Raw genomic sequence first — 14,105 nt, forward strand, 5'->3', positions numbered from 1 at the left:
TTCAGGTGTCTTGTTAACTTATTTGTATAAATAACCTCGTTTTCTAAGGTGGTATCTGAGTTTACGTGTTAGGGATAATCTGACTTTCCTGTTGCTCTAAACCAGGGAGCTGCTTTTTATTACTGAAGTCTTTTTAAATTTTCAGATACTTAAAATGTTCAGCTTTAAATTTGATCTCAAGTTTCTTCCCTCAAGACAGCTGTCCTAATTAAGAACTTTCTAATCCTGTTTTTGCTCCACTCGAACCTGGGGTTTTCTTACCACTTTCCTCCAAATTTAATTGTTTGTTAATGTACAGTTTTTTTTTTTTTTTAAAACACCGAAGATAGGTGTTGACTAAAAAAATATTGCAGACTGGTCAGAAGTGAATCTAAAAGACAAACCACTAGCTAGCCTGTGCTTTGTTGCTATAAGAGCCTAGATTATAAAAGAAGTTTCTAATGATGTATCTGAGGGTAGCAATAGTTTGTCTCCACGATACCTAAAATAATGTTTCAGCTTTTCTCACTTTTCAAGCCCATCTTATTTCTTCTGTACCTTTATTATTTTGGTATCATTAGGTAAGGTGAAGAATAATGTAGAAAACTGAAATACCCAGCTAAAACATTTATGGGTTTCTCGTATTTGTGAATAGGATTGTAGGCGTTAGAGCAGTCTTGTCTCAAAGATGATAGTATCCAGTCTTTTGTTAATGATCCTATTGCTTGGCTCTTTTGGGTTGCTTTGGAATTACACATTTGGTTGGATTTGGGGCATATGCCAATTAAGGGGCATATGCAATGCATTCTGTTTTCCTGTCAGCCTGTGTACGCTGCTGTTTCTGAAGGCGTAAGTATAGGTGCAGTTTCCACAACCACGTATGACTGATTGACAGATGGTGAACGAAAGGGGAAGGCTTCCACTTTTTTGCCCTAGTTTGGTACATAATAAAGTGATTGCAAACACATTACACATTTATACATACCTTAACATGGCAGTCCAACACGTAATTGTGACTCCAAAGATTTGAAACAAAAGGCATTCCTTTTCGTATTAGTTTGTACCTAGTTCTTTGTTTAAAGAAGAAAAATCTTTAAAAGCTGTTGTCACTTAATCACCAATGTATTTAATGGCCAAATTTCCCTAGTTGGTATCAGATACTCTTAAAAGTTAACAAACTGGCCAGGCACGGTGGCTCAAGCCTGTAATCCCAGCACTTTGGGAGGCCGAGACGGGCGGATCACGAGGTCAGGAGATCGAGACCATCCTGGCTAACACGGTGAAACCCCGTCTCTACTAAAAATACAAAAAACTAGCCGGGCGAGGTGGCGGGCGCCTGCAGTCCCAGCTATTCAGGAGGCTGAGGCAGGAGAATGGCGTAACCCGGGAGGCGGAGCTTGCAGTGAGCTGAGATCCGACCACTGCACTCCAGCCTGAGAGACAGAGCCAGACTCCGTCTCAAAAAAAAAAAAAAAAAAAAAAAAGTTAACAAACTGAACATATCAAACTAATTTATTTACCACACTTAATTTCTTCTGTGTATGGCCTATGTTTTGGGTACCCTGATACGAAATGCAAAACCAGGTTCTTAATGGTGCCGATCCACAAACACTCAAAGTCCCCATGTTTAAATGAAATCTATGATTTTTTTTTATTAAGCATTTGATAAGCTGACATAGTGAAAACATGTAACTGAAAAACATTTACACTGACTGTACGACTAGTGTGCTAAGCCATTACAATAGTTTACTGACATAACTGGCAAGAGTAACTTGGAAAATAACTTAATCCAGCAGAACAAAAACATCCTCAGTAGTACTGAATATATCTCTCTCATATATATATCTATATATATATATAGCTTTGCACAATCAGGGAGCAAGGCACATAATGAAATGAGCATACATTTATGCAGAAGAAAATAATAGCAACAAAGCTGCAAGAAAAATTGTAACTTCATCTTCACTGAGCTGTGCATAATCCTTTGAATAATAATGTCCTCTACCTGGTACATTATAATGAAGTTCCTTGTCTTTTTCATGCTTTAAAAAAGTATATTTCTACATTGTATCTACTTATGGCAAAGCTCCCACAGCCTAGAAGTTGGTGTGAGCCTTGACTGTTTTTTAAAGAACTGAGGGAGGAATAATCCCAGTTAAATATAATGTGCAATTCTCCTTTAACAGTAAACAAGGTTTTTACAACACTTAGCACAAGCTAATTTCATCTCAAATGTACATACATCTCTGTAAGAGTTCACTAGTGGCTGATAGTAAAATGAAGCAAAATCATTTGAAACATTCCAGTTAATGCTTATTTTCTAGGAGGGATTATTTACAAGTAGTGAAAAAAAAAAATGTAGGAGGTGGGGAAATATGAAAAATGGCTGTTTTTGGTATTAGGTTACAATAAATTTAACGAATGGACAGTTCGCAAAATATAAGGGTTTCCCCCCCTTTAGTGCTGCAGACAAGTTTTACTGCCTAAGAGGCTGAGGCTTCAGCAATCGTGAGCTTGGTATTAGTAGCCACCATGATAAACACAATCACTTCCCAACTCAACCATCTATAAAATACGTAGTGTTCACCATCATCCTGACTCAATTCACTTCTCTAAATGTCTTTGGTAGAAAGCAGCCCGACCCCATGTGGGTAGTGATGTCTCTTGTGAGACACTTTCCATTTCTGCCAAAACTAGAAATACCACCTTCCTTTACTTTCATTAGCACCTCAAAGTTTGCTTGCTGGATTTCTTTAAAAATATTCTGCCAAAAGAGTTGAAGGCACTGGGGGTTTACAGCAAGTATTTTCTCTTTAAACGGTTTATTATTTCAACAAGCAAAGAGAAAACCAACTGGAGAAATTTTACAGCACTTACCAAGTATGTTTTTTTTTTTTTTTTTTTTTTTTAGCAAGTTTTATTCTACAGCTAAATTTCAGATTTCTTTTACATATAGACCTTGCAAGGGCACGGTAAGAACTGAGCACTTGTTTTGTCTGAGGGACAAAGGTGTAGAAATGTTCTCTTTGAATTTTAAAAGGAATGCCTGTAATCCCAGCACTTTGGGAGGCTGAGGCAGGAAGATCACTTGTGGCCAGGAGTTTGACACCAGCCTGGGCAACACAGTGAGACCCCCGTCTCTACCAAAAAAACAAAACAAAACAAAACAAAAACACAAAAAAACCAACAACAAAAAACCTTAAAAGATAATAGTTATCTAATTCTTTTATATTTGCATTTCTCTTTGGATCAAATCTCAACTTTGTGAGAGGTCATATATTCCTACAGGGTTAGGAGTACCCTGCATAATTTATACAAATGTAAAGTGTATATTTAAAAAAATCAAAGTGCCAAAAGGTACTTGCAATCTAAAGGGGTTTTTCCCCCCAGAAACAGTCACCCTCTCATCAAGTGTATGACCCAATTATACCTATTTTATGAAAATCAAGTCATCACACCGATAACCATACAGGATCATATGGGTTTAATTGGTTTAAACTTGAGTGGGATTAAATCAGTTATAATTAGTTAGCTCTGTTAGGTATATGAAAAACTTTTGGTAATGTACAAAAATAGGAATGGTTTTTTTATGTTTAAAATCGCTTTGTGTTTATAACAAAATTACTTTTAGCTGAGGAACAAAGGCGACAGAGTTCTGTTGGTGGCTGATAGTCAAAGCAGGCCAATCCACACCATTACCTGAAATATTTTTCAGGCTAATTTATAACTTTATGGATTTCCTTGATACAAGTTTATTAGTAGTTGTATTCTCCCAGAATAGCAGCAAATAAAACTTGAATTGGATGTACAGCTCCTAATAACCTTGACCTCAGAGTTGTCACTTGGCTGGAATTATTATGATCCCCCAATTTAAATTTTCTTGATAAACTCAGCATTGTTTTCAGTGACAAGAAAACATACATGGGAAGGGGACCCAAGACAGTTCACCAAGATAGTTCACAGCCCTTTGCAGGGTGTACCTTTGGTGGTGGGAGCACCTCAATTTTACAGGACTATGAAACACCATGTCTACTTCGTTTGAAATTTTCTGATGAAAATAGTCTTCTGTAACTTAAGATTCCACATTCTTTTTCATTTAAAAAGTCCCAGAAATTTATCCAATTTACAACTAAGGTGGGTATCTGTAAAAACCGTTAAGAATAGTTACTCTTCCCAAGAGATTTATAGCATCTAAAGGGGGTAGAGGAGGGGAAGAAAAAAATAAAAAAAAGGTATTTGAGCATTAAAAGTCAAGCTGGTAAAATCCAATACAGAATATCTAATAAACCTGAAGTTATTTTACTGAGAATAGATTCTGCTGCCCTACAGCACTGGTGCCAAAACTTTAAGCATAGAGTGATTCTATTTTGAAATTATCTATAGTAGAAATTAAGAGTGTCACTAATTAAGCAAGTCACTACCTGTAATAAGCACCTGTTTGCACTGCCCTCGGCAGCAGGATGAGTTAATTCATGCTGTTCACTTTTCAGTACAGTCAAGTCAACTGCACAGACTTGAAGCAGCCAAGCTGGGTGAGAGCTGCAGAGCAGAGGGCAATGAAAGAAGGCACAGTACTAGTGTCATCCGGCAGTAGATGCTTTCCATGAATACACCAGAGAAAAAGAGCTACAGAAATACAGTTGAGGAAAAGCTACATCCCGACAAAAATCCAAATTAAAGAAAACCCACTAGGGAGTAAAACATCAGAAGTATAAAGTATCACTTTAGTGGTTTTTTAAATTCAGTTCATACATGAGGTTAAAACATTTTTAACAGCCATTTCTGTCTGTGAAGGAATGTAAAGGGAAATGGCCTGTTGGCAGACAAGCCACTGGATTGGGGTTCAAATGACAGTCTCCTCCTCTAGCCTTACCCTCTTCCTGGCATCATTAGTGTTCAAAAGGATGTCTGCTCTTCCAGGAAAACACACCAGAAGCATCTGTTCAGGATGGCTATCATCAGGATTGATACAAGCAAGAAATTCCAAGAAATCCTGCACTGAAAACACAAAGGCTGTTGTTTCAGGGCTCAAGTCATGGGTGAAAAAAGGCTGGGGGGGTATGTTTTTTCCCCCTCAAGGAAAACTGAAGTTGCCTACTTTCTCATAAGAAAATCACCACAATAAAACTCAAAACCCCAGGGATGAATACTCTGATAATTGGATTCATATTCTTAACTCTAACCCAGAAATATGGGTGACCCTCAAACTATAAAACCTCAGGCAGCAGACTATGAGATACTCATTCATGAATCACAGTGGAGCTTGGCAATCTACTCAAACATTACCCAAATTTCTGTGCATGCTTAAATTAACAATGCAGATGTGTTAAAGATCACTTCATAAACATCAAACATAAAACTTGGTGAACAATCTGAAATGCCTAAAAATTAACGGTGCATATTCTTACTGCTCCATAACCACATGAACGTGCTGAACAATTTTCTGGAGATGCAGCAGTGGAGAGGTGCCACTCATTCTGTTTATGATGCGGTTTTTGTGGAGTGTGGGTTATGCGAGACCTTGAGTATACTGTACTAATTAAGCACTTTTGCTCATTCTAGAATTATTGACCGTCTCTTCCCCCACTTTACTGGCATCATTTTTTCCTTGTGGGACGGTGTCAACTGATTTCTGCGGTTTGCATTGGTAATCATTAACAATAGGCACAGACTTTGATGACAAGATGTGCTCCCTTTATAAGAGGTGGGATGGCCCATTTTTATTCTCGTTTGGGAACCGCTCTAAGATTGTGTTTCATTCCTAATGGTTCAATTTATCATAGTTGATGAGACAGTACATAGTTCTCTCATGTGCCAAGGAAAATTCACAGAAAAAAGCATATAGAAGTATATAGTGTGTCATTACAGCAGTGACTCCATGTTATACCAGAATGCACATGCATAATACGTAATGTCAGTTACTGGACTTGGACGTCCCACTCCATCAGAACACCTGGTAACCTGAACTAATCACAACCAGGCTGCAGTCAGCAAGGGTCCTGGTGGCCCCAGTAGCTATAAATGATACTGTCTTCCCTCTCCATGGTAGTGCCATACTTAATGATTTTTTGTATTACATATTATAATCCATATACAACCGGATTAATGACACTTTCACAGGGACCAGTTTTGTTCTCTCATCACCCTTCCCTTCTATAGAGCAATGCTCAAAAACTGCATTTTAGAAAATGATTTTGTTTTTCATACTGATGCACCATATTGGGGCACAGGATGTGTATATTTCATATACCAATTGTCTACAGATATGTAATAACATCTACCTAAAGCACATATTTTAAGAGGGTAACTGGTGACCCAAAGACATACTGGGACAGAGCATTACAGAGATAACTGTGTTGTCCATCCTCTTAAAATCAATCAAAGTGAGGATCATGAAGCCAAGCTGATAAAGCTTCATAAAACAGCACTAAAAAGGAACTCTCCAGAATTACAGCACTAATTATCCATGTATTGTAGGCAAAGAGCTTACCTGTCAGCACATCCCAAATGTGGATCACTGCAGCAGTACTGCAGCTAGAACGGCTGAGTTAGTTACACCATGTATTTACTTTATGCATAACCGCATACAGAGATGTCTGTGAACATTTCCCCATCCTGCACTAGTTACCCGTTCTATGAAGCTGAGAGATTTTCCTGATTTAAAGTGCCCCTTTATGTATAGCAATGAAGTGTCAGTCAAGCAATTCTAACTTCAGCCAACTGGGGAAAAAACAAACACAAAAGCCTTATAGATATACCACACATTCTGGTGATTTTTCTCAACCAGAAATAGCACATTCTACATCTATTTCTTAGTTATATAATACACAACATGCACGAATAGGCTACACATGGACAGACACTTACAAATACCTTCTAAATAAGTGATTAGAAGTTTTTGGTCCAATCCACATGATATAGAAATCTTAAGAGACAACACACATCCCCTTCTATGCCTCTTCCACCCAAAATACAGAACACCCATTTTCAGATTAGGAGAGAAAAGGAATAAATAGAATAACTCTCAGCTCTCTCTATATATACACATACACATACATATATGTATACATATATACACACACCGTATGGCTGTGTACACACACACACACACACACATAGCTGGACACTACCTGAATAACATCATACCAGGAGGCTCTGAACACCTGAATTCACAGATGATCAGGTGAGCTGATTGTAGAAGTGATTACAGATATCATGAAAATAAAGTCCTATGGCGGCTACCAGTCTCTGGAGAGCTTGGTGTTCTGGTCTCTCTTTGGGGGAGCAGGAGGGGGGCCTCTCCGCAATGTTGCATAGCCTGATATATGACTACCTCCGTAACCAGCCTTCTGTTGATCAGACAGCAGTTCAGGGGGTGGTGGAGGCAATGCCATATCATCCATGGTAGCTGTTGGTTCTGCTCTGGACATGCGGGAGGAGGAGAGCGAGCCATGCCGAGTGATGGACTTTCGCTGCAGTGTCCTGTTGAGGTCAGCCAGGAATCCAGGCTGGACACTAAGGCTGGATTTGGGAGAGGTGGGCACTTGTGGCACAACTGTGGCCATTGTTGGCTGCTCAGAAATCTCTGCTTGAGTGAGGCGGGTGCTGTCATTCCGTTTGGGTCGTGTGGGTGGAGGGGCCTTCTTCACTGACATTTTAGACCATGGTTGTGGTTGAGGATTAACGACTGCCACTTTTGGAGAGGCGTTTCCCGAGAATACTGCTGGAATCTCAATGGGGGGCAGAGGAAGCTCTGTTTCAGGTGGAGGGGGTGGAAAATCAGAATCAGATGGAGGAGAAGGAAATTCCACCACGGAGTCCTTTCCACGCCCACTCAGAACAGGGGCTTTTGTTGACACACACCCTTGCTGGAGAACTCCAGGAAGGTTGACACCAGAAAGATTGAGTTTTCCAGGCTTGGGGGGTGCTGCAGGAGGTGGTAGGGTCTCCTTGCTGGGAGACCCTGATTCTGCTGGCGGTGTAAACTTGCTGACTAGACTGTCCACCGAGGGTCTCTTGGGCTCGGGGTGCTCTGCACCGCTGCTGGATTTAATGCTGGAGTTGCGCTGTGGGGTTGGGGGTGGTTTCTTTCCCCCAGGGCTGGATGTCTTACTGGTCTTTTTGCCTGGAGATCCACTTTTGTCAGGGGTAGGAGAAGCTGTGGGTGGAGGTGGCGGTGGTGGGGCTGGGACAGGTGATGGGGGTGGAGGAGGAAACACCAGGCTGCTTTCAGGAGGGGGAGGGGGGAAGTCCGGAGAAGGGACTGGGATGGAGCTGGGCTGCCACTTGGGCTTTGCTTTTACTGCAGGAGGGGACTGTGGAGCTACATTTGCTGGGACAGGCTTTAAGGGCTGAGATTCCATGGCGGGGGGAGTTGGAGGGGGTGGAAACTGGCTGGCTATCTGCTTCACGACTGAGGGCACCGGTGACAGTGGAGAGGGAGGGAGTTTTGCACAGAAGCTCTGTTGCTTGGGTAATGTTGGTGGGGGTACTGGAACAGGAGGGGTAGGGGGAGAGGGTGGAATGTAAGAAACAGGGAAAGCTGGCTGCTTTTTTGCTGGGGGTACTGGAGGAGTAGGTGTGGGTGGTGCAGCTTGTGTCACAACAGGTGCCACAGTCTTGGTGCTGGTTGGTGGGGGTATGGTCACAAGAGGTTTTGGGGGGGCTTGAGGAGGGAGGGGTGCAGGGATAGGAGGAGGTGGGGGGGGTGCTGGGGGAGCCACCTGAGTAATATGCTGAACTTGATGGATCTTCAGTGGAGGAGGCGGGGCACTGAACTGTGGAAGGGATGGGGTACACGGTGCAGGCTTTAGCTGGGCCATGGCAGAGCCCGGGGTTGGGGGTGGAGGAGGGGGAGGGGGTGGTGGAACAACTCCATTGGGGGGTACCAGGATCTGAGGCTTCACTGACTGTGGCTGCATCACTGGGGGTGTTGGCGGTTTAAACAGGGCCCCTGAATGCTGAGACGCATTCTGTAGCCGTGTTATTGTGCTGTACTTGACGAACATTGGGGCTGCTGAGCCTGCAGAAGGTGCGGACTGGCTGGGCAGCGGGGGAGGAGGGGGTGGTGGAGGAGGTGGGGGAGGAGGAGGTGGGGGTGGCGGAGGAGGTAGAGGTGGTGAAGGCTGTGAAGCAGTGTAGGGGGTGACTATCTTAGGTTGCAGGGATAAAGGGGGCACAAGTGAAGTGTAGGGCCGATTCACAGACTCCATTCTGGCCTAAAAGGAGTATAAAAAGGGAGTGGGAGAGAGAAAAACACAACAAACAAAACAGTTACAGAGGTAAGCTTTGATTGTGTAAAACTAAAAAGCAGGGAGTCTGGGACATGCATGAAGAGGATGCAGAAGTTGGTGGTGATCATAAAGATGGACAATGTCAGGAAGGCTAAAATCTGATTCTGCGGGCAAGAAGGAAACAGAAAACTTGTTTTACCCCACAGTAAAGTAGCTAGACCACCTAACAATCTAGGAAAAATGTCCGGTTGCGAAAGCTGTTTGAATGGTGACAGGATGCATGACTTCTGACCTTGGCTGTTTGACTTTGACACAGCCTGCCCTAAATGGAACCCTGTGTGACGGTCCTCTGAGCACTGGACTTGCAAAGGGAGATGTGATGGCTCCAGTTCACCTTTCAGTCCATGACTGCATCCACATCAAGCAGATGCTATAACTGGGTTTAGGAGGGCTTCCTGGTGGAATGAGGATGGCTTTTTGATGCTAGTAAGCTGACACAGGAGAGTATGAGAATGTTGAGCAGGCGTGCACAGTCACACGGGAATGAATAAGCTTGACACACACACTCGTGTTCGTGTGAGACACTTGCATCCAACATGCACAGAAGTCCAACAATGCAGGTAAAGGGGGGACATTCTTTACATTCGTTTTACTGGAAAATACATAAAGAAATGCTTTGTAAACATTACAGCAAAAGAGACTATAAAAATATCATACAGAAAAAGCCAGAAGAAATTAAGAGGAAGCCCTGAAAGGCTAGAATAAAGAAAATGTATCAAGAAATGGAAGCTAGCATTTGCCAACAACCAACCCATCTGGGTAGCTGAAATGATCACATCTGGTAGTTTATTTCATGGAGCTAATCATGCACGATGGTGGTTCAGGTAGTACTTTGAAAAGAGGAAAGGGAGGACCCTTGTTTTAAAAACTTTACATTCATCTTTTAGGCTCTTTGAACCAACCTGGAGGATCCAAGATAAACCATTTGTTTTCAATTATGAATGACATCGAGAATGCATGGGTTAGTGAACTAGAAGGCTCATTATAGGGCTGAATTCTAATGGCCATCAGGACACTCACATGTTTCTTTTAAAATTACACAAAAAGATAAAAGTATTAGTCTGTGAGATTGGGTTACAGGCGTCATTGAGGTTAATGTGTTTCCAGAGAACAACCCCTGACCTTAACTTGACCCTGTCTTGGCTGCTTCAAGGGCGCAGGCCTTAGCTGTGCTGGCCTTCTCATTTGGCACCTGAGACTGAGGTAACAGGAGAAGAAACACAGAGTGATCAAGCCTTAAATCATTACTGCTGACAGCAGGGTTCCTACTCTTCTGAAACTCTGTGCAATGATGGACTTTGCTGCTTAATCACAGAACATTTTGGGTCTGTGATTTTGTTTTCCTTGGCCTTACACATAAGTAGGTTCTATAACTTAAAATGCACACGGAGCTCACCATTAGTAATTTGGTAAGGCAAAGGGGTTTTTCTTTAGCCATCTGAACTGTGTAAACGAACTTCTCTAGTACATTTTTAGAGTACTAACTCCATCCAAATTGATTAAATGGGGGAAGGGAGAGAGAATTATTGCTTAAAAGTTTGGGTCTCTAATAAGGGAGTTAAATTCAGTGTTTTGAAAATTTAGATCGTTAGAACCAATTCTCAAATGGTCATTTCTGAAGGAATGGGCTTCAGCCCCACATGGTGCTACTAAGGCCTTCTCTACCCTGCGGGAGCCCAGTTAGTGAACCACATATGCGAATGAAGGAATAAAAGGAAAAATGTCCATTTATTCTCATTCATGAATGTACCTGTATAAGTGATTCCCCACCAAAAGCACCCCCCACCAAAAAATTAAATAAATAAAAACAATTATTAATAAGAATAAAATAGTCAAGCCCAGGGTGCCACTGGTTCCTCAATGATGGAGTGGCCTCTCGCATATTGAAATGGTGCCTACAGCCAGGACACATCCCTGCCTACACAACTACAGAGGATGTCTGATACAAGGCCATGATGTCTTTAAAATGAACTAAAGAACTTCTCTATTTTTCTAATTTATAGCCTTGCAATAACTATACTCATCCTTCAGTCTCAATGAACAATCTATTATGCAAGGCTCAGGAATCCAAAATTTTAAGGGAACTGATTTTAATTTAGTCTTCCACATAAAGTATAATTTGAAAAAATTTATCAATGCCCAAAGAAGTGGCAAAACCATTTAAAAAAAAAAAAAGGTAAGGAATGAGTCTGAATAAATTAACCAATAAAGAAATAACTGGACTGAATATGGTGGCTCATGCCTGTAATCCCAGCACTTTGGAAAGCCGAGGCTTGAGGCCAGGAGTTGGAGACCAGCCCAGGCAAAATAGCCAGACCTTGCCTCTACCAAAAAATAAAAAACTAGCCCGGCATGGTGGCGTGCACCTGTAGTCCCAACTACTCAGGCAACTACTCAGGAGACTGAGGTGAGCAAGGAGGCTGAGGTGGGAGGATCATTTGAGCCCAGGAGGCTTAAATGAGCTCTGATAACACCACTACATTCCAGCCTGGGGAAAGGCGAGGGAGAGGAAGGGAGGGGGAGAAGGAAGGAAAGGAAGGGAAAGAAGGGAGAGAAGGAAGAGAAAGAAGGGAGAGAAGGAAGGGAAGGAAGGAAGGGGAGGAAGGGAGGAAGAAGGGGAGGAAGGAAAGGAGGGAAGGAACGAAGAGAAAAAAGAAGAAAAGAAAAAAAAGGGGCTGGGCACAGTGGCTCACGCCTGTAATCCCAGCACTTTTGGGAAGCTGAGGCAGGCAGATCACAAAGTCAAGAGATGGAGACCATCCTGGCCAACACGGTGAAACTGTCTCTACTAAAAATACAAAAATTAGCTGGGCGTGGTGGTGTGTGCCTACAATCCCAGCTACTCGGGAGGCTGAGGCAGGAGGATCGCTTCAGGCCCAGAGGCGAAGCCTGCAGTGAGCTTCGATCGCGCCACAGCACTCCAGCCTGGCCACAGAGCCAGACTCTGTCCAAAAAAAAAGAGAGAGACAGAAAAGAAGAGAGACAACTGTAAACAGTTTCTTTAGAATTTAGGGCATTCGCAATAGATGGTGTTTTGCCATCCAAACTCTTTAAGGGTGGAAAGGAAGAAATTGTTATTTCTTAAAAATCTGAGCCACTGATAAAATAACTAAACTGCCTTTTTTTTTTTTTTTTTTTTTTTTTTTTTTAAGATTTTAAGTCATTAGAGCCAATTTGTAAATATTCGTTTCCAAGGGGAAGTCAAATCAACAGGTCTCTCTGAACCGTCTTTACCCATTACAATTAGGAAAACTGAAAATTAATAAAGGAGACCGAAATAAGGCCAAATAAGATCCCCAATAAAGACATAAAAGAGTACCAATTTAAACCCAACAGAAAACCACAGAATTTTCTATGTAAATTAAAACGAGGTTGTTACCTTGCTGGACTCTTCCAACTGAGTGCCTCGTTTCCAGGCTTCAGAGAATATGGAGCTCACAATGCTCTGCGAACGGACGTGTCCTGCTGGCTGGGTGTCAGAAACTCCACTATCAGACTGATTGGAGTGATTTGACTGAGACTCTGTTTAAAATAGTTTTTAAAACATAAGATTAAAAGAGTCAGTATTCTGACAGTATTAATATATATGTCTAGTTAGATCTTTTACACAAGGTCAAGTGCTGTGTAGAACAGCACCAGGTTATTTTACTCGTTTCATCATAAACATAGCCAGTATCTTCTAGAAAACTTTCCTTACCTTGGAATTAATAGGAAATCTCAGATTAGTTTTAAATACTTCACCATGAGAGACTGATAATTATAATAAATGATTCACATAACATTATTGGTATCCTGACACCCAGTCTTGCATGAAATCAACTCTAAACAATAAAAGAATTAATGAACCATCAGTACAGGAGTCTCTCAATCATGTCTGCGCTACATTGAGAATCAGTTTTTTTAATACCCCTGGCCTAAGGTCACCCCAGAATTGTAACTTAGGAATTTGGATCTGTACACAATGATTATTTCCTTTTTTCTAGCAATGAACAATACTTAGAATTTGACCCTCTAGTGGGAAGTGTGTTTCCTAGGGATTTAGGTATTGGCCCCACAGGGTGGCAGCTGTGCTGTATCTTGGCCTCTCAGCAAGGCACAAAAAAAGTCTTGAAAGGAGTGGGGCCTGGTAGGAATGGCTAGGTGTGTCTCTGCTGCCTAAATGAGAAGGCTGAGGTGGGAGCATCATTTGAGCCCAGGAGGCTTAAGTGAGCTATGATAGTACCACTGCATTCCAGCCTGGGTGATGGGAGGGGAAGGGAGAGGGGAAGAGGGAGGGGAAGGGGAAGGGGAGGGGGAAGGGAAGGCTGAGGGACTAGCAAAATTGTTTCAATGGACTCCACAGCAGGTAATGTAACCATGTGGACGCACCTAACTTGACGCCTGGTATCTAAAGGAAACTCAAATGTTAAAGCTGATCCCAACCAATCACTGTGATGGGTGGGTATCATTAGAATGTCATATTAAGCACTTCAGCCAGGGTAGTCAAAGAGCCACAAATAAACCCTAAACCCAAACTCCTTTGGAGACAGTTAAGGTAATATCCTCAGGGCAAAAATACAATGCAACATAAAGTAAAACCTACTGTATTTTCTTCATTCTTGATCACCCAATAGCTGAGTCATTTTTAAAAAAGTTAAAACTTCACTAGCCTCATTTATCATCCCTTTTTAGTATCTGCCTAATACTTTACACAAAGTATATGAATGCTGCCGGAGCAGGAAAAGGCACTATGCCTAAACTACTTCATAAAATAATGTGTTAAAGCACTTAAGTGCTAGGTAATTTTTTAAAAAAATACTCATCTTTTCTCACTCTTCTATCCTTTAATTTCCT

The 14,105-nt window shown here is 41.8% G+C and overlaps 1 protein-coding gene across 3 annotated transcripts in view; it reads right to left on the reverse strand.

Moving 5' to 3' along the window:
- Positions 1-1,605: 1,605 nt before the first annotated feature.
- RAPH1 (Ras association (RalGDS/AF-6) and pleckstrin homology domains 1) overlaps positions 1,606-14,105 on the reverse strand; it is a 105,674-nt gene continuing 93,174 nt past the window's right edge. For all 3 annotated transcript variants that reach the window (XM_010352621.2, XM_030916196.1, XM_030916195.1), the window contains 2 exons: positions 12,652-12,794; positions 1,606-9,197 (listed from right to left, as the gene is read on the reverse strand). In XM_010352621.2, coding sequence (XP_010350923.2) covers positions 7,218-9,197; positions 12,652-12,794 — 2,123 coding nt within the window. In that variant the 3' untranslated portion in view covers positions 1,606-7,217. The remainder of the gene's footprint in view (positions 9,198-12,651; positions 12,795-14,105) is intronic.

The sequence above is a fragment of the Rhinopithecus roxellana genome, chromosome 14 (assembly GCF_007565055.1).
Source record: "Rhinopithecus roxellana isolate Shanxi Qingling chromosome 14, ASM756505v1, whole genome shotgun sequence".
NCBI lineage: Eukaryota > Metazoa > Chordata > Mammalia > Primates > Cercopithecidae > Rhinopithecus > Rhinopithecus roxellana.